Source organism: Spinacia oleracea, chromosome 3 (assembly GCF_020520425.1).
Source record: "Spinacia oleracea cultivar Varoflay chromosome 3, BTI_SOV_V1, whole genome shotgun sequence".
NCBI classification, from domain to species: Eukaryota; Viridiplantae; Streptophyta; class Magnoliopsida; order Caryophyllales; family Amaranthaceae; genus Spinacia; species Spinacia oleracea.
In genome coordinates this window covers 62621647-62640726 of record NC_079489.1, presented here as the reverse complement: position 1 = coordinate 62640726, position 19080 = coordinate 62621647, and the positions used below count along the sequence as shown (strand labels likewise).

The 19080-nt window shown below is 34.7% G+C and overlaps 1 protein-coding gene across 2 annotated transcripts; it reads left to right on the top strand.

The window, feature by feature from the left end:
• Positions 1-6564: 6564 nt before the first annotated feature.
• Positions 6565-18667, top strand: LOC110783219 (E3 ubiquitin protein ligase RIE1). 2 transcript variants are annotated; one of them, XM_056840381.1, is made up of 5 exons: positions 6565-7185; positions 12504-12710; positions 12860-12992; positions 13088-13246; positions 18168-18667. In XM_056840381.1, exons 1-5 carry the CDS (start codon positions 6659-6661, stop codon positions 18312-18314), a joined length of 1173 nt encoding a protein of 390 aa, XP_056696359.1. In that variant the 5' UTR covers positions 6565-6658; the 3' UTR covers positions 18315-18667. The 2 variants fall into 2 exon arrangements, with proteins under 2 accessions (XP_056696359.1, XP_021843220.2); XM_021987528.2 differs by having other exon boundaries at positions 6567-7185; positions 12504-12623.
• Positions 18668-19080: the final 413 nt, after the last annotated feature.

Genomic DNA, 19080 nt, shown 5'->3' with positions numbered 1-19080 from the left:
GCATTCTTTGGGACGGGCATACATCATGTTGGGGCATTTGGTTGGATGGGTAGTTGTGCCCCTCCTTGCTTGGTTTTAGGCCGTGAGGACATGGCCTAATTCTAGCTTGGGGGGAGTTTTGTTGTGTGGTTGGCTACTTGTTGATGCTCATTGCTATGAATCATACCATTATACGCTTGTTTCTTTGTTTTTAGATTGATTTAGTTTGATTTTAGTTTCTTTTCTTTTTGTTTATTTTGTTTGTTTCTTTTTGTTTTCCTTTTTGGTGTGTTTTCTTATTTTCTTCCTTTTTCTTTTGTTTTGATTTCCTTTTTGTCAAGGCAAGTTTTTCTAGGTTTTCTTAGGCAATATTCTTGATTGGGTCATATAAAATTGGAACTTGTAGATTAGAATGCTTTTATTCCTAATTGGTAGATTTTTACACGGTTCTTAATGTCTTGGGTCGAGTCTAGGATTTGGTGTCAAGAAAGTTGGTTGAACTATGGGTAGCATGTAGAGCTGTCAAAAATCGACCCGACCCGAAAATCGACCCGAACCCGACCCGAAAATACTGGGTCCTGAACAAGATTTTGTGACCCGTAACCCGATTTTATCCGAACCCGAGCAACCCGAAAATGAATGGGTCAAAACCCGACCGAACCCGTTTTGGACCCGACCGATTGAAAATCATTGTATTTATAGTAATAAATGAGATTATGAGAAAAATTAATCATAATAGACACGTTGTTTTTACTATTTTTGTGTGTGATGTGATTTTAATTTGAATTATACGCCATTTTATGGTTGAATTTGACTAAATATAAACTTTCGTAGGAAAATTTGTTAATTTGTCCCAATATTTTGTATATTTATAATCTAAATTAATGAAAATATAATGCGCGTTTTAAAATCTCTCAACCCGTTGGGTCAACCCGAACCCGAAAGTTCTGGGTCTTGAACAAGCATTTGCAAACCCGAACCCGAAAGTGACCGACCCGATTCAACCCGAACCCGAAAGTAATTCTTTACAACCCGACCCGACCGACCCGTTTGACAGGTCTAGTAGCATGCGTCATGAACTCTTGGCTTGTGGTAAGATGGTGTCGATTTCTCTAGTGATTTGAAGCTGGAGAGAATGGTATTTGCTCCCTTGTGAGGTTCATGCTCAAAAATAAGCCCAAAAACATTTTCATATATTGAGTGGCATGGATCCTTAGCATTGACTTTCTTGTCTCCCGAGTTTGACCATTTCCTTCCCGAGACCGCGACCGAACTACTTTAGGGGACAATAGAGGCATTTCTTTCGGTGACTATTTTTCTTTTTAGTTTAGGACTCTATTTTCTTATTTTTCTCATATGTTTTTGTTTGCATTTGCCCCTTTGCTAGCCATTTGAGCCTTGACCCTTCATTTCTTATGAGCACATTACAAGCCTAATAGCCTTTGTTTTGTTTTCACCCTTAGAAGTGATAGTGAAGCTTTGTGTTATGATGTTTGTTGGTTTTGAATGAATATGCAAAGATGAGGAATGATTGTTGTTTGGTATGAATGGAAAAGCTTTGGAAGAATGTTGTATATAGTGAATAAATGATGCAAAAGCAAAAATGAGAAATAAAAGTTTTGGAAAAGCCAAAAATAGAGGAAAACAAGGCATGAGAAAAGTTTCATTTGAAACACAAAAAAAGAGAAAATCAAATCAAGAAAAGTGCAAAAAGAGTTGTAGTTTAGAATTGTTGTTGAATAAGCTTAAGGGTACCCCAAATAGGTGGTACGAGTTTGTATTTGGTTCGTTTTGCTTGAGTTGAGTTCTTATTGCGCTTCACTTTAGGTATGAGCACCAAATTACCAAATTTGTTCCACACCTTACCCCTGGTCTACGTTACGCCCTAAAAGCCCTCTTGACCCTTTAGAGTTGAGTCATTGTCGGTGGAGGGAGGATTTGGTCAAGGTTAAGGAACAAGGTTGTCATGCTAAGGTGTCGGGTAGCCTATTATTGATTTTCTGGCGCCTTCGCGGTGTCTTGAGACGCTATTCTCAAGGGTGGATAAGATCTAGAGATTTGACGTGGTATGCCCGGATGTAGGGGGATTGACTAGTACTTGCCCTTAGTTCACTTTGCTTGATGATCGAATCTTTCACTCGGTTTAGGACATTAGTTAGCGTGTACTCATTTATTTGATTAGTAATATTAGTGTTTTTCTATACTTGTTCCATAATAAAGCCCATCTTGAATTTTGTAGTTTAATTTCTTTTCTTTTTTTTTCTTTTCTTCTTCTTTTCTTTCTTTCTTTTCTTGGTTTGTGTTTTCCATTTTAGTCTTGCCTTGATTAGATTTGCTAGATTTTGATTTTGGTAAATTTTTAGAATCTAATTAGTTGCTCATTCTTCCTTAGTTGAGTTTAGTTTGCTAGAGACTAGCAAACGCTTAGCTTGGGGGAGTTGATGAGCGACATTTATGTCGCTCTTAGCCTAGGATCTTATGTTAGTTTTTATGCTTTTTTATAGTTTTTGTATCTTTTTGTGTGAGATTTATAAGTTTTGTTCCATCTTGTGCTTTATAGGTGATCTTGATGAAAAATGATGGAAAACAAGTGAATTCGAGCCAAAATAGGGCTTGTGCGGTCGAGTGGCGTTTTGTGCGCCCGAACAGGTAGTGCAAATGAAGTTCAAGGAGATTCCAGTTTTGTGCGGTCGAATGCCCTCTGTCATTCGGTCGCACAAAACGGATTTCTTAGACAGAATGTCCCAAGATTGTAAAACGACTGCACAACCCTGGTAATTCGACAGCACAGGTTTTGTTCGACCGCACAACCTATGTTGTTCGACCGCACAAAAGTTGTGCGCCCAAACGGCTTTCCTTGTTCGACCAAATGGAGCTGCGAAGGAGACTTGAGCCAAAGGATTCCCATTCGACCGAACGGGGTTTTATGTTCGGTCGCACAAGACGAAGAAAATGTTCTTCGCTGCCTTCGCTTGCACAGGACCCAGCATGCGCTCGAATGACTCTTTTACGTTCGGTCGCACAAAAGGTCCGTGCGACCGAATGGTTGCGCGGGCTGCTCTTGTTCGAATTTTGGCTTCTATTTGGGGAAACTTATAAATAGATTTTTCGATTATTTTGTTAAGAGTAGAATTTTAGTTGATAATTTTAGATTCTAAAAGTTAGTTTTTCAGCAATTCTAGAGAGAGAAACTCTCCTCCATTCAAGCTTCAATTTGTAATCCTTCTTAACTCTTCTTCAATTTTGCAATTCAATTCTTAGTTTCTTAATTCTTGCTCTTGCTTTGTTGTTGATTGTTCTTCAATTCCTTAATTTCTTGAATTCTTGATTTCATTGATTGAAGTTACTTTGATTTTCAATTTGTGATTTGATTGTGCAATTGAACTTTTAATTCTCTTCTCCTACTCCTTCAATATCATGCTTGCTAGCTTATTCTTAATGGATTTCTTGATTTCTAGAATGACTAGTGAGTAGATTTAGGTTAGGGTAAGGGGAGAATCTAGGGGCTTAATTAGGGGAAATTGTTGATTGATTGTTGGTTGATTCATGTGATTAAATATGATTTGATGATAGGATATCCATGCTAGTTGAGTGGTAGTTTCAAATGCTATTCGATTAGAATCACGTGGAACCATAGGTTAGGTTTGGCAAGAGATTGTGGGCCTATCTTGTGTGATCAAATGGCGGTGCCTATTATATGCTAGTTAGTTTAATCTAGGATTAGGCGAAAGCTCTTCCGTGGATTAGACGCTTAGCGTTCCCTATCCGAGAGGTGGCGGGTTCGTCTTTAGATGCCATTTGCCTAATCACCATTTCGTTGCATGATCACCATTGCTAAATAGTTGAATTCATTTCCCCCGGTTTCCCTAGCCTATCCCCGACTCCCTAACGTTTCCCTTTCTTGATTCAATTTAGCATGATTCTTCGTTTTTAGATTCTTAAAAGTGACAATTCAAAACCAAATCCTTGTTCGAACTAGATTGACTTTAAAACTCATTAACCACCGTTTCTTTGGGACGATCCCTTTGCTTACCGCTAGCCGATAGTTGAGTGGTTTTATAAATATTGTTTGCATAGGTTGTTTTCTATCAACGACGGAAAATACGCCTATCAATTGGGATCATGCTTCTTCTTTTCTCCCTTTTCTTAAGATTTTTTATGATGCTACTTTGAGGCTCTCTGGATCTTTGTATTCTACTTCTAACGAATATTTGCTAGAGCTTGTGGCGATAAGCAAGATGATAAAAAGAAAGTGTGAGAGTAGTAATAGTGGTGAGAGGTTAATGGCTTACAGAATGAAGAAAAGGCATGATAAGTATTAGGATAATGTGGATAACATTAATCTGATGTTATATATTGTTGTTGTGCTTGACCCTCGTCGTAAAATGTTCTATGTGAAGTGGGCTATAGATGATCAATATGATTTAGACAAGACTTCTAAGTTGTATGACATGGTCTCGGATGCTTTGACTTCTTTGTATGAACATTATGCTTCTTTTCAAACTCAAAATGTGTCTGTTCCTTCGGAAGTAGTAGATTTGACTTCTATGGATACAGATATATATAATGAGCGTGATGTGGCAGACTACGAGTTTGAGAAGCATGTTGGTGCACAAGTTGTTTTGGATAAAAAAACTGATTTGGATAAGTATTTAATGGATGATAGAGAGCCTAATATCATTGGGAAGAGCTTTGATCCTTTAGGATGGTGGAAAAAAGCCGAGGAGAGGTATCCAATAGTTGCTCTTATGGCTAGGGATGTATTAGCTATTCCGGTTTCCACAGTTGCTTCAGAATCTGCATTTAGCACCGGGGGAAGGATACTTGATCAATTTCGTAGTTCTCTTTCATCACATATGGCAGAAGCTTTAATATGCGGACAAGATTGGTTGCGTGTTGTAAATCGTCCACTTATTATCGAAGAAGTATTACTGAAATGGAAAAGATTGAGGAGGGTAATATATATTTCTATGTTACTCTTTAGTTATATTATAAATTTCTGCTCCTTGTGTGTATTTTTACTTTTCGGTAGTAAAATATAACATAATTTTTATTTTTATTTTTGTAGAATTGTCCCATTGGTGGAGCAACCATCGGTTTCCGTCGTTGATGATTATTTCTAATTATCAAATTTCACTTGTTTTTTATATTTAATGTAGTTGAAGACTTTTGTAAACGACTAAGGGTTGTTGTTGAAGACTTGTAATTTTGTGTTAAGACTATTAAGTATTTTGTTTGAGCTTTATAGGTTGTTGACTTGTTGGCAGCAGTGCATCACTGCTTAGTGCTCATCTGCTAGTTTTTTTTGTTGTGAAAAATCAAAATTGTGAGCAGAATGCAAGGAGCTTGTTTATTAAGTATTTTGATTTATTATATTGTTTATAGATATTATTTAAATTGTGAGCAAGAATGCAGGAACTTGTTTATTAAATATTTTTTGTAGAAAATAATTTAAAATGATACAGGATGAAAAAAAATGACAGGAGCATTTCGGATATTTGAAATCCGGATTATCCGATCCGAAAAAATCGGATATTCGAATATCGGATATCCGAAATTTTCGGATCAGATACGTATATCAAATTTTCAAATATTCGGATACGGATATCCGATCCGAATGTTGATTTCGGATCGGATATCCGATCCGTGCTCAGCCCTTTCAGTTCTGATCTGCACAGATCAGTTCTGCTCTAGACATGATTTGTACAGATCATTTCTGATCTGGACATCATCTGTACATATCAGTTCTGATCTGGTCATATTTGTACAGACCGGTTATGATCTGGTCATGATCAGTATAAATCAATTCTGATATGGACATGATCTTTGCAGATCAATTCTGATCTGAACATAATCTGTACAGAGTCGATATCTAGACCAGTTATAATCTGGACATATCGATTCTGATCTGGACATGATCTGTACAAATCGGTTTTGATCTGAACATATTGGTTATGTAAGGATCGGTTCTGATGTAGACAAGATCTTTGCAGATTTGAACATGATTTGGACATGATATGTACATATCAGTTATGATCTGGATATTATTTGATCCTATCAGTTCTGGTCTAGATATATAATGGTTTTGATCTATAAAAATCAGTTTTTATATGGACATGACCTGATCATATCGTTTCTGATCTAGACTTAATGGTTTTAATTTGGACATGATGAATTTGAATGTTTTTGTTAATGTTTTTTATGCCTTAAGTTATAGATTTTAATTGCACCGACAACGACATTCTTTTTCATTAAAGCAATAATAGTAATAAATATTATATATAATAACAATGATATAAATATATAATAATAACCATCATCATAATAATCTGCTCTGATCTGAACTTATTTTTTCTAATCTGATCTAATTTAAACTTATTTTTTCTGATCTGATCTGATATGTTCTGATCTAATATGATCTGATCTGATTAAATCTAAAATAAGTAATAAAGTTCTGAAATAAGATGAACTAAACAGAGCCCTAGTGTAATTTTTTTACTATATTATCCCAAGATTTAGACTTGAGACTCATCGAGACTCCCTTCGAGACCAGGACTACCCTAACAAAATTCTAACTTTCTCAGTCACACAAGTCACAAACTCACAACCATCGATCAATTATTTTACACTAGTACAAAAATCACAAACCCCCGTACTTTTTTTTTAAAAAATAGAAGAAATGTCTGAATCGTCGAACGTATCGGCGCCGTTGCTGCGGTCGTTGCAAGGGTCATCGTCGGAGGCTGAAAATTCCCCCAGGATGCCGCAGACGACGACGTTGGCGCTTCTTTTAGGTCGAGCTGCAGGCCGCCGTGGCCCGTCAATGTTAGTGAGGGAGACGGCAGCGCGTGAACTGGAGGAGAGGCGTGCTGACTGGGGGTACTCGAAGCCGGTGGTGGCGCTTGATATGATGTGGAATATGGTGTTTGTTGCTGTATCGTTGGTTACGTTGAGTTTTACTTTTGATGAGAAGCCTAATGTTCCGATTAGGGTTTGGATCTGTGGGTACGCGGTGCAGTGTTTGGTGCATGTTCTGTTGGTGTGGACGGAGTATCGGCGAAGGAGGAGGAGAGAGATTGGGAGTGTTCGTCGTGGACGGGTTGTCGATCTCGAGGCGGGCGAGTTTAGGGGGAGGTTTGATTTGGATGGGAATGACAGTGATGGGGATGATGATGGAGTTATGTTTGGGGGTTCTGCTCAGTCTAGGTAATAATTTCAATTTGGTTTATTTAATTTTTGTTTTCTTTTTGTTGTTGTTGTTGTTGTTGTTATATCTTGTGAAGTAGTCCGTATTAATGGAGAGTTGCAATAGTGTTGTTAACTATAGTTAGTGTTGCGATCAGCTTTTAGCTGCTTGTTTCTATTGTTTTGGAAGACATTTTCCGATGGTAGGAATGGTAGCTATTTTTGGGAAAGTGATACAAGGAGGAAGAAAGGAGCCAATAATTTCAGCAAATAGGGGTAACTTCGGCAGATTTCTACCTGGACTTATGTGAACTTATTAGAGCATGTACATTGGGGCTCTTGGAGTAGCTCTCCAACAAGAACTATCTCTTGGCCAACATTGGGGCCTTTGAGTGGTTCTTGAGGGGCTTTTGAGTAGCTCTTATTGGAGAGCTACTTCAAGGTAGCTCTTGTCCAAGAGCCCTCCGAGAGTTGTTTTTTGTTGAAAAGTGGAAAGTAACTTTGAAAAGTGAATAATAATTTTGGTTAAAAAGACAAATATTCATGGGCCACCAAATGTTAAAATAGAGATTGGAGAGCTCATTTTGGTTAAAAAGACAAATATTCATGGGCCACGACTTTGGCCATTTTTTGTAATTCGTATGCAAGAAATTTTTAGTCATGTGGGGTCCTTAAAGCATAGATTAAGCATACTTATATTTGAAGCGTGTTTCCCCGAGTTTAGTATCAACGAACACGAACAAAGAACTCCAATTGTCGTTCCTCTATTTGGTTCACCGACACGTTCAGATCCATCTTGATAATCGTAGCTTAGACAATATTCAAGAGTTTGTGCTTTTGGGAAGAACAATTCTAATGGAGGCACAGAGAGTTTAGCGTTTCTCTTGCCTTACATATATATTTTCTAAATATTAATTTCTTATAATTTTTACTTGCACACGATTTGAGATATTAAGAGTCAAAGTAATGGTTAGAAGATTAAAAGTCAACCATGATGCGATATTTCCGGAACGGAGAAAGTATTTAACATTAATAAATAACTTTTTCTACATAATTGAATGTTATCACATGAGTATTCTTGATATTTACTTCCTCTCTTAATGTTTGTGCCCAACCCAAATGGTGAAAGTAAAAAAAAAACCCGCAGGAAGTGCCAAATATAAGGAATGTTTAATGTTTCTATACTTGATAGTCTTTAAGTTTTTTAATAGTCTTTGAGTTTTTTAGAGCGATTTCCTTTAATATTGCATAAAGATCCAATAATTCCCTAAATACGTTACTTTCTAAGTTATTTTCCACCATACCGTCCACGTAAGCAAGTGAGAAAGAGAAGTAATTTTTTTTTTTTTCCGGTTCAGCATTGAACCGCCATATGAGATAGCGGTTTCGTTTTAAAGCAAACCGCCATCTCAGATGGCGGTTCAATGTTATAAACCGCTATCTGAGATAGCGGATTGATAGCGGTTTGATTTAAAACAAAACCGCTATCTCAGATGGCGGTTTGCTTAGTTGTAAATTATTTTTAACATGAATTACAGTTTAAATAGAAATATAACTTAGAAGTAACCTCTTGTGACATCAATTGCGTCTGTAGCGTTTGTAGCTCAGTGGTGGATAGACCGTGTTTCTATGCAGAAGGTCGTGGGTTTGACCCCTACCTAGCGCGCTTATTTCTTTTTTACCATTTCTTAATATTAATTATAAACATTACCAAATTTAACTTATCAACATTAGCGTCTGTAGCTCAATGGATAGAGCGTATGTTGCCTAAGCAGAAGGTCATAGGTTCGACCCCTACCTAATGCGCTTATTTTTTTTTTACCATTTATAAATAGTGATTACAAACCGCTATCTCAGATAGCGGTTTACTTAAGTCAACCGCTACCTGAGATAGCGGTTTAGTGCCGCTTCGTTAAAAAAAAAAAGACCGGTTTTAATGCTGACGTGGACGGTATGGTGGGAATTAAGTTAAAAAGTGGCGCATTTTGGGAATTTGACGTTCTTCAAACAATATTGAAGGAAATCGCTCAGTTTTTTAAGAAAGCATAAAAGTTGTTTTAAGAAAATTGTGATCTACTATTGACTTTCTTTGCCTTATACTCTACACGTGTGTATAGTCATTGAGAACGGTTGTGGTTGACTTTTTGGTGTCACTTTGCAAAATACCTACTACCGCCATTCATGTTAATAATATTTATAAATATATACCAAATATTATCTTAAAGAATATTTAATGTACTTATATTTAATAGTTCTCGTATAAAATTACTGTATTTCTTTATATAAAATGTCACACACGCATAGTGTGCATAAACACTAGTTATTCTATAAGAGAACATTTGAAAACGTGGTATCCTCCTTTGAAATTTCTATTATACCCTTCCCTTATTAACGTGTTAAACTTGTGAGAAATTTACTTCCTCTTATGAAATTCTTTATAAATATGATATTTCCATTTATCCAAATAATTACCCATCGTCAAAAAATTGCAACGCTTAAAAAGGACACATAGTATTAGTCATCAAAACAATCTAACATCATACTATAGGACTTAGTCAAATAAGTAGATATCTCTTGGTTTCAAAATCTCTTACTGCCCAATTTTTTTGGTATGTATACTTTAAGGTTGATATGGGTTCAAGGTTAAGGCTCATAGATATTTATTCATGGCTTACTAATTAAGAATCATGCTAAATGGAGACTTTAAGAAGAGAAGTGAAGGGCTTAGTCAAATTTATTTGTTCTATTAGGAAATTCTTGAAGACTTGGTGCCCACTTTTGAAATTTCTATTATAACCTTACCGACGTGTAAGAATTGTGATAAATTGATTTTTCCTTTTGAAATTCGTTATATACCCAAATAGGTTTTTTTTATTTGTGTAAGGGTTCATTCTGTTCAGTTTTTGGTTTTATGATTTTCAAAGTCATTTGATAAGTTGAATAATGAACTTCAAATTTGTTGTCCTCTATAGTTGTGTTGTTGATTTAGTAGAGTGACTACAAAAACAATGAGGACCCTTTCAGTATCACTAATTTTCAGTTTTTGGTTTTATTGAGTTGGAGACTTCCCACTTCTCTTGGACTAAAAGCGTGTAACACTTTGGTTAAGTGTCTACGAGACACTTCGAAACATTGCTCTAAACTGGTTCTGGCTTGACTGACATAGCATATGACAATCAGACGAATTCCTTTTTTGTATTGTTGATGTGCTTATTATTATTTAGATTGATTCATGAACTAAAAAATAGTCATAGCTATAGTAATGTAGATTGTGAAAACTGATAATAAAAAGAAATTGCAAACTGGAATAAAAAAACGATAACGAACGAGGCCTTATATTTTTGTTTTTGTTGAAACATCAAACCAAAACGATACCGAATGAGCCCTAAACAATTACCCATCATCAAAGTTTTAACTGTTAAAAGCACATATAATATTTATCATCAACATATTGAACATTATACTACTTATTTAGGAAATTTGACAACCTACTTTATTTTATATAAATAAAGTAATATTTCATTCGAACCACAAGTATGATAACCAATTAACATAAGATTTTATTTTCAGAATATTTCTCTTTTTATATCGCACTTTTTCTTTCGAACCATACATATTCAAGTTAATTAACAAACAATTTTTTCCAAATATTTTTTCCATCTAAATTGTACTTCCTCCTCTTTTTTCACTTGCACCATTTGCAACTTTATACTATTCACACACTATCTTTTATCAATTTTTTGAGATTTATACATTGTCATGGGGTATTTTGTTAGATTCGTTAAAATATAATTTTTCAAAATATCAACTTTTTATAATTTTAGCTAATGTATAATTGGAGATATTAATGGCTAAAGATTTGCATTTGCAAGCGTGAAACATCAAATGGTGCAAGTTAAAAAAACGAAGGAAGTGTCATATTGTGTCATATTGTGTTACGTCATTTCTATAAAAAGGTCCATGAAAATAGAAAAGAAATATTAATTTTTCTCAAAGTTGCTTATTATTTTATCCATACGTAACACATACAAGTGTTCATTTTATTAAGTCTAATAATTATATGTTATGAACCATGAATAGTATGGTATAAATACTTTACAAATACATATGACATTGGTTTTATGGGAAAACTACCCCACTCACTTATTTCTTAAAAATTACAATATTTATATAAAATGTAACACACGCTCAAACACTAGTAATCTACATATTGAATCGGTCTATGGCGGAGTTGAGTTTGTTTGCTATGAAGAAATTATGTCAATCATATTAAAATGAGTTTGTTATGGCGGAGTTGAGTTTGTTTGCTATGAAGAAATTATGTCAATCATATTAAATGAGTTTGCTATGGCGGAGTTGAGTTTGTTTGCTATGAAGAAATTATGTCAATCATATTGAATCGGTCTATGGCGGATGTTGAGTTTGTTACGCACTTCAAGTTTATGAACACTTATATTTAGGATCAAAATCATGTATTGATATCATAAACGGCTGAGCTTGGGAGCTCAACTCATACCTACAGCATATGTAGGTGAGGCTGTGTAACTCCGTGAAGGAAAGAAAGATCTTGAACTTCATAAATGCAGTACTTGACAATTCAATGCTGCTCTCTTGTTTATAATTGGTACAAGGGATGAGTTCTGGTGAGCTTGAGATGTATCTCTTGGTTTTAAAATCTTAGTGCCCAGTTTTATTGGTATATAGTTCAAGGTTGATATGGGTTCAAGGTTAAGGCTAAAAGATATATTCATGGCTTACTAATTAAGGATCATGCTAAATGGAGACTTGACTGACTATGAATTAAATGAAGCTCAATAAGAACTTAGGTTCTTTGATCAAATTTATCAAGGAGAGGAGAGAAGGGGTTGATTTAAGAAAATGGGTTATACAATGATTCCATCCCTTGGGAAGCGAATTCTTTGATTTCGAAATGGCTGTTAAATCTTAGTCATATGCTTAATACACCTCAATCAATAATGATACTTTTTGAGAATCTAGGTTACATCCAAATTCGTGGATTCTGACAGTTGGACCATGAGATTTTGATCCTCTTGTTTGGGATGGGATATCATGTGTTCTTGGCCGTAGTAGTATGTGAAGTTTGTAGAAGTTGAAAACTTGTAATTCATAACTTGAAATTCATGAGCCTATGCACAATGGTGCCTATTTAAAGGATGAATAACATTACATTGTTGTGGTTTTCGCTCATTACAAGAATGATTTATTTGCATTGCTGCACTCTTTCTTATATAATTTTTTTTACTTTTTGAATTGTTTGGCTGCTGCATAGCTTAATACCCTTACTTTATTATGTCTTTATTTATTCCTATATGGTACAGTTTCTCCAAGAGATGCGAATCTGGGAACACAATGGCATCATTTCTTTGGTGGATAGTCGGCTTTTACTGGGTTGTTTCTGGCGGGGAACAGCTACTTCAAGATGCGCCACGGCTGTATTGGTGTGTTCCTATTACCTTCCAAACACTAAAACCACCATTCCCCAATAAACTAAAGAAGTCGAGAAGAGCAAAAGTGGGAAACATAAAGTAATTCTTGAAAGTTCATATCAGTAAACCAGACCTAAGCACCTAAATTATATAGCGATATAGCTATATCTTTACTGTTATCAGAAAATGTTTCGATCTTTTTTTATTATCAACTATCTTTCTAACTAATTTAATGTGTATTTGTGCAGGTTGACTGTTGTCTACCTTGCATTTGATGTTTTTTTCGCCATATTCTGTGTTGTCTTGGCCTGTTTAATAGGGGTCGCCCTGTGTTGCTGTCTGCCATGTATTATAGCAATTCTTTATACAGTTGCTGGACAGGTATGAAAAAACTACCCTACTTAAGCAATAAATTGCCTACCTACTGTGTGGTACTTTAACTTGCTGCCTATTCTTTTTCTTGCTCTGCAAAGCAGGAAGGTGCATCTGAGGCAGATCTTAGTGTGCTCCCCAAATACAAATTTCAGGCATCAAAAAATGATGATATGCCTGATAAAGGAGCTGGGGTGATGGTTCCAGTGGAGTCTAGTAGTGGATACGTGGTGTCTGAACGTGTTCTTTTACCTGAAGACGCAGTAAGTCCCATTTTGTTCTTTAAAATTGGCACTGTTTTATCGGAATACAATATTCGTGTAAAATTTACGTTTGCTGCCATGATTGAAAAATATGCTTACTCATTGCTGTGTGATTTGATTTTGCTGAGAAAGAATGAAGGAGGGATGGTTTGGGGGAGTGGGAGCAGGAGAGAGGGGAAACAGAAGGGGTTTGAGTGTTTGACTGTTGAATATTGAAACATCTAGTCTTACCTGAGTACAGGTGATTTTACCACTGGGTAATTATGTTTTGACTTCCACATGAACCCTTCTTATCATAAAACCAAAGTCATTGGTAGGTAGTTAATTTTTTGTTTTCTGAGGGGTCATTGATAGCTAGTTGGTGAGTTCATGGCTGCAATAATGAATTTCAACCTTTATGCGATACCTTGTTTGTCTGATGATTTCTATGATCTCTACCCATAGAAAAAAATCATGGATGCGGTCGCGATCAGGTTAACGGTTGCGTTATCGCGGAAATCGCTTGAAAGTTGACAGATGGATAATAGAACAGATCTCGGCTAATTTGGTGTGAATTTTCTCAGAAAAATCACATTACAAGGTTTAAGCCTTGTTTATACTTTTTAAGTTTGAAAAGCATTATTTCAAAACAACATAACCAAAATATGAGCGGGCAACATATTTTATGAACAAATGATCATACAAAATATATATTTTTAAATACATAACTAATTACTAATTTTTTTTTGCCAATTTGTACAAAAGAACAATGTAACGGGAAAATAGACGTTCTAGCAAGACGAGTCACCGTTATGTAACTAACAACCTGGGGAGAAAGACGTGATTTCTTTCGCACTGCTATGTAACGGGGTTTCGCGGAACGACTAATCCAAAATCCAGTACGGAACGATAGTTACGTTACGGAACGATAGTTACGTTACGGAACGACCAAGTTTTAATTGCATTACATACTGAAATCGTAAACTATGAGATCACCTTTGCTTCAGAAACATTTTTCACTCTCTTGCTTGTCAAAAATGTCGTATCTTCATTTTATTTTGATGACGTTTTCTTCATTTAGAAATAATGCACAGTTTAGCACTTCATCCTTATTCCCAATCAACTTGAGGACAATGAAGTTTTCTTTGTCTGAAATCATAGAATCTCGGTGGACCCTTCTATTTCTAGCTTAACTTCTCAAGCATTTTCCTCATCCCCTTTCTCTCTTCGGGATGTTGCAGAATCCATCTTTTAGGTTGAAAGTAATGCTTATAATTATAGTGTGTTAGTTGTCTATAATTATAGTGTCCTACCTACTATAATTATAGTAGGACATTGGTGTTTGTGCACGCGATGCATGCTTGGCATTTTATATGAATAGTAGTAATTCTATATAAATAATAATAGTTCTTTCGTGATATTTTGATGATTAAAACTCCCTTGTATTTTTTTTTGGGGTTACATATACCATCCGCCGCCGTATTTATTTAGAGGTTACATTTCTATTTTTTATATGAATAGTAATAATTCTATATAAATAATAATAGTTCTTTCGTGATATTTTGATGATTAAAACTCCCTCTGTATTTTTTTGGGGTTACTGGTTACATATACCATCCGCGACCGTATTTATTTAGAGGTTACATTTCTATTTTTGGTAAGTTTTCTTACTCACTCACAAATTATTTAATATATCTTACTTTCCTATGGGCCCACCACTACAATAAACCCCTCTTTACTTTGATTCTAATATTTTTACACCATCTTTTTTCTATTTGTTTATTACTCCCTCACCCGCTCGCTTTATTATTTATAATACATTCAACTCTCATTTCTTAATACTTGTGCCGGTCAACATGTAACTCTTATAAAAATACGGAGGGTGTAATTTCTCCGTTTAAAATAGTTGTATCGTTTTGACTTTCACGTTTGTCAACTCATAACTACGCATAACTTTGACTATTAATATTAATAATTGCTTCCTTCGTATCTTTTTAGGAGTTACATGTTGACCGACACATTAAGATATAAGAGTTAATGTAATATAATACTAGAGAAAGTGGGGAAGGAAATAATAAACAAATAGAAAAATTAGTGCAATAAGTATTTCAATCGATGGAGGTTATTTTAGTAGAGGTCCCTGTATGAACGTAAGATGTAAGATATATTAAATAATTGAGGGGAGGGGTAGAAAGCTTACAAAAAATAGAAATGTAACCCCTAAATAAATATGGCCAGAATGGTATTTGTAACCCCTAAAAAAACGTATGGAGTATGTATTAGTAAAATTTGATATATTTAACATATACATTGAGACAGACCCAATAACATTTTACATAATAATATTTGTTTTTATTTATGAGACCCAATAACATTTTACATAATAGTATCTATTACTATATACTAAAAGAGACACCAGGAATGACACGTGTCAATTCCTGGTGTAAAATTTTCCCGTCAAAAATCATTTCCTAAAAAAAAAAAAATCTACTTTATTCTTTTTTATTTTCTTTCCTTTTTCTTTATAAATGTTTATATATGGAAAAAATTATAAGATTATGTACGGACATTATTAGACAATTTTGGTAATATTTTAGTCAAATCTTCATATCAATAGCAGAAAATATTTTTACTCAATATTTTGGTCAAATTAGCATATTAACCATATCAAGTATTTTGGTCAAATCATCATATTAAACATTTAAAATATATACTTCGTATAATACTTAGTAGGACGGGCAATGTATATTATAAGATAAAATGATAAAAGGAGTAGTTTTGAGATTTATTAATTACGCAATAGATGTAAGGGGTAATATTTCATATAAAAAAGATGATTAAATAATAATTTTCAAATATCCGTGCGTGCACGGGATTTAATCTAGTTTGTTTTTATTTATGAGTACAGAACAATGTTACCTAATCCTCTAATCAGCCCACGAACCGCGAACCGAAAAAGCGAATTACAACATCAAAATGGTATAATTTTGGTCTAATTTAGCAAATTAGGTAGCGAATTGAGAACCCGTACCCAATCTCATAATAGCGAACCAGGTAACACTGGTACAGAATTATGGTCAAAGCAAATTAAGTGAGTTGAGCCAAAAGTCGAGGGAAATTTGCCAAAACAGGGGAGCCGAGAAACAACCTTTTATGAAATAAAAAATATTTGCAAGAAGCAACTTTAGCCACTTTCAGGCGTTTACTAGTGGTGTGACAGTCACATATGTCCTTTTTTCTACAAATTATGCACGTGATCGGCACGCCATAGTCAACGCCCGGAAATGGACTAAGGTTTTTTCTTGCAATTCTTTTTTTAAAGGTTTGAAGTTACCTACAAAATTGTAAAACTTGTTTCCTGCAAAGGCGGAAAAGAAAAGGTTTGTTTTGACAAATTTTCCTTTTTTTGTAATAACTCGGAATATTGATGATGAGTGCTTAGATAAATGGGAATGTTTTAATTTTTTGGTTTCTAAATGATTTTTTTAGTAAAAATAGATGAATTATAATTTATTTTTACTTAAAAAATTATCACTCTAGTGAGGTACATTAGGAAATTGTTCAAGAGTTCCCTTGTAGAATAGAATAGAGGTTATTAGTTTATGAAATTTTTTAATGGGTATTAACTAGTTATTGGGTTATTCTGCATTCTGGTTATGACGCTTTATTTTTAAATGTTGTATGGACCTATAAAAGGTCTTTTATTGTACTACCTTCGTATTTTATTAAGTGATGCACTTATTCGACCGTATTTTAATAAGTGATGCACTCTATTTTTGGGATGTCATGGTCCTACTCCAAATTATATTACGATTTATCTCCCTCTTGTGGTCCCCACATTTCCTCACATCCTACAATAAATAATTTACATACTATCAATTTTTTCAATAATAATAACTCACTACCCCACTTCCATCTTATTTTAATAAAATCAATTCACTCTTCTAAAATCCCGTGCCGGTCAAAGTGTATCACTTAATAAAATACGGAGGGAGTAACTTGTTATCGGATTGAATCAAACAGTAGTGTATTTTCTACTATTTTTTCCCATTTTCATATATGTTGTAAGTTCAACATTTTCTCACCTTGATATACAAAGCGTTAGTACTAAATAATATCTATGGCCAAAGAAAATGGAAGGAACTCCAGCTATGAAATGAAGAGAATAGAGGGAAAAGTTGGAACGGTGATCATAATTTTTTCGATTTATTACTTCGTATTGTTTAGGCAAAGTCTATCTTCAAAACATTCTATGATCCTAAAGTAGGATTTACTTTGACTATTCTTTGTGGATTGGGGGAGTATTTGTCATTGTCATTATAAATTAGTTGAAGAAATTGCTGATTAAGGTCAGCTGAAAGTTAAAAATTAGGTGAAGCAATTGCTGATTAAGGTCAAGCTGAAAGTTAAAATTTAGGTGAAGCAATTTCTGATGTCTGATAAACTTGGGAGGGTTGCTACTTTTTCAAATTAGGTTTCAGTTTAAGCAGCAAGAACAGCAAAATGTACAAGTATCTGTCCATTGCTTTAGGTAGGAGCCTTGCGATATTAGTACCCGAGTTCGAGTAGCGTAACATGTAATTCTATTGTTCTGTTACTCGGTTTTGCCATTGGACTACAGTATGGTGTCTGTTGGTATCTGACATAGGTTCTTATAGTTTTCCCTGAACGGTACAACAGGGATCCTAGTGAATATGGATAGTGAAGTTCTCTTAGTTGTAAGATGTTTTATTAGCTCGTTTTTCATAAACAAAAAAGCTGAAGTATATTTTAAATTGATTCCGATGTTTCGGCCATTCTTGAAGACCTTTTCATTGCAATAAATGTTTCTATTTAGTTGACTTTATTTGAATGCATCTGATGTTTAATTCTAATTATGTTACCTTAATGATATGAGTTTCTTCACTTTTTGTGCTAAAAGTACTTTTCTACCTCTATACAGGAGTGTTGTATATGTCTCAGTTCATATGATGATGGAGTGGAGATTCATGCTCTTCCATGCAACCATCACTTCCATGTAACTTGTATTGTGAAATGGCTTAAGATGAACGCCACTTGCCCCCTTTGCAAATACAACATCGTCAAATAATAGAACATGTTTGAACATAGGAGGAAAACTGTTGAGTTCATATTGTAATTTATTTGTACAGGGATTTAAGAAAGGAAGGCGAATATTTCCACGAGTATGATGGTCATCATTTTGGTTGGTTGATGTGCTTCCTTTTCTGGTTGCAGTTGTCATTCTTGTGTAGAAAGCTTACTACTGATGGATCCAGCATTCCAGCCTAATAAATCCGAAAGTGTTCGGTTTGGTTAAATGCCTAAATGGATGAAAGAGCTTCTGTTGGTAGCTAAGCTATGTATATCATTTTATTATATTTTATGATTGTATGTATAGAGGTACGGAGAATTCTCGCTAAGTTAAAAAAAAAGTTATTGTAAGTTTTCATTTTTCCTATTTTCATGTCAAGTGATATGTTTGTAAACGCAGACACCTCCTCCGAATAAGTCACATTAATTTTTTAATTTTTTTAATTACACACTTGCCAAAAAAGAACAGCAAGCAAGATAGTGTTGATAGAGTTTTTACTTGGATTTATAGAATTCTAGCTAATTCTCTATGGGATGACATCCATGTGCTCGAAGGGGCCAATGGTTTTGAGTACCTATCCTTTTCAATACACACAAGAAACCTTTCAGATTCTATATTGGATGAAGTATGTCTATGGTTGTCATATGTTGAGAGTTCTCCAAAAGCTCAAGTGGATCATGCATGGCCTCTCCATAATAAAGTTGAATGGGACTTCATAGCCCTACCCGACATGTTTAACTACCACTCAATGTTATATTTTGAT

Bases quoted from the DNA above. Each gene is read 5' to 3' on its own strand.
- LOC110783219 (XM_056840381.1), top strand. From the start codon at position 6,659: ATGTCTGAATCGTCGAACGTATCGGCGCCGTTGCTGCGGTCGTTGCAA. The intron at 7,186-12,503 runs GTAATAATTTCA...TATATGGTACAG, and splicing joins GGGGGTTCTGCTCAGTCTAG to TTTCTCCAAGAGATGCGAAT. The intron at 12,993-13,087 runs GTATGAAAAAAC...TCTGCAAAGCAG, and splicing joins TTTATACAGTTGCTGGACAG to GAAGGTGCATCTGAGGCAGA.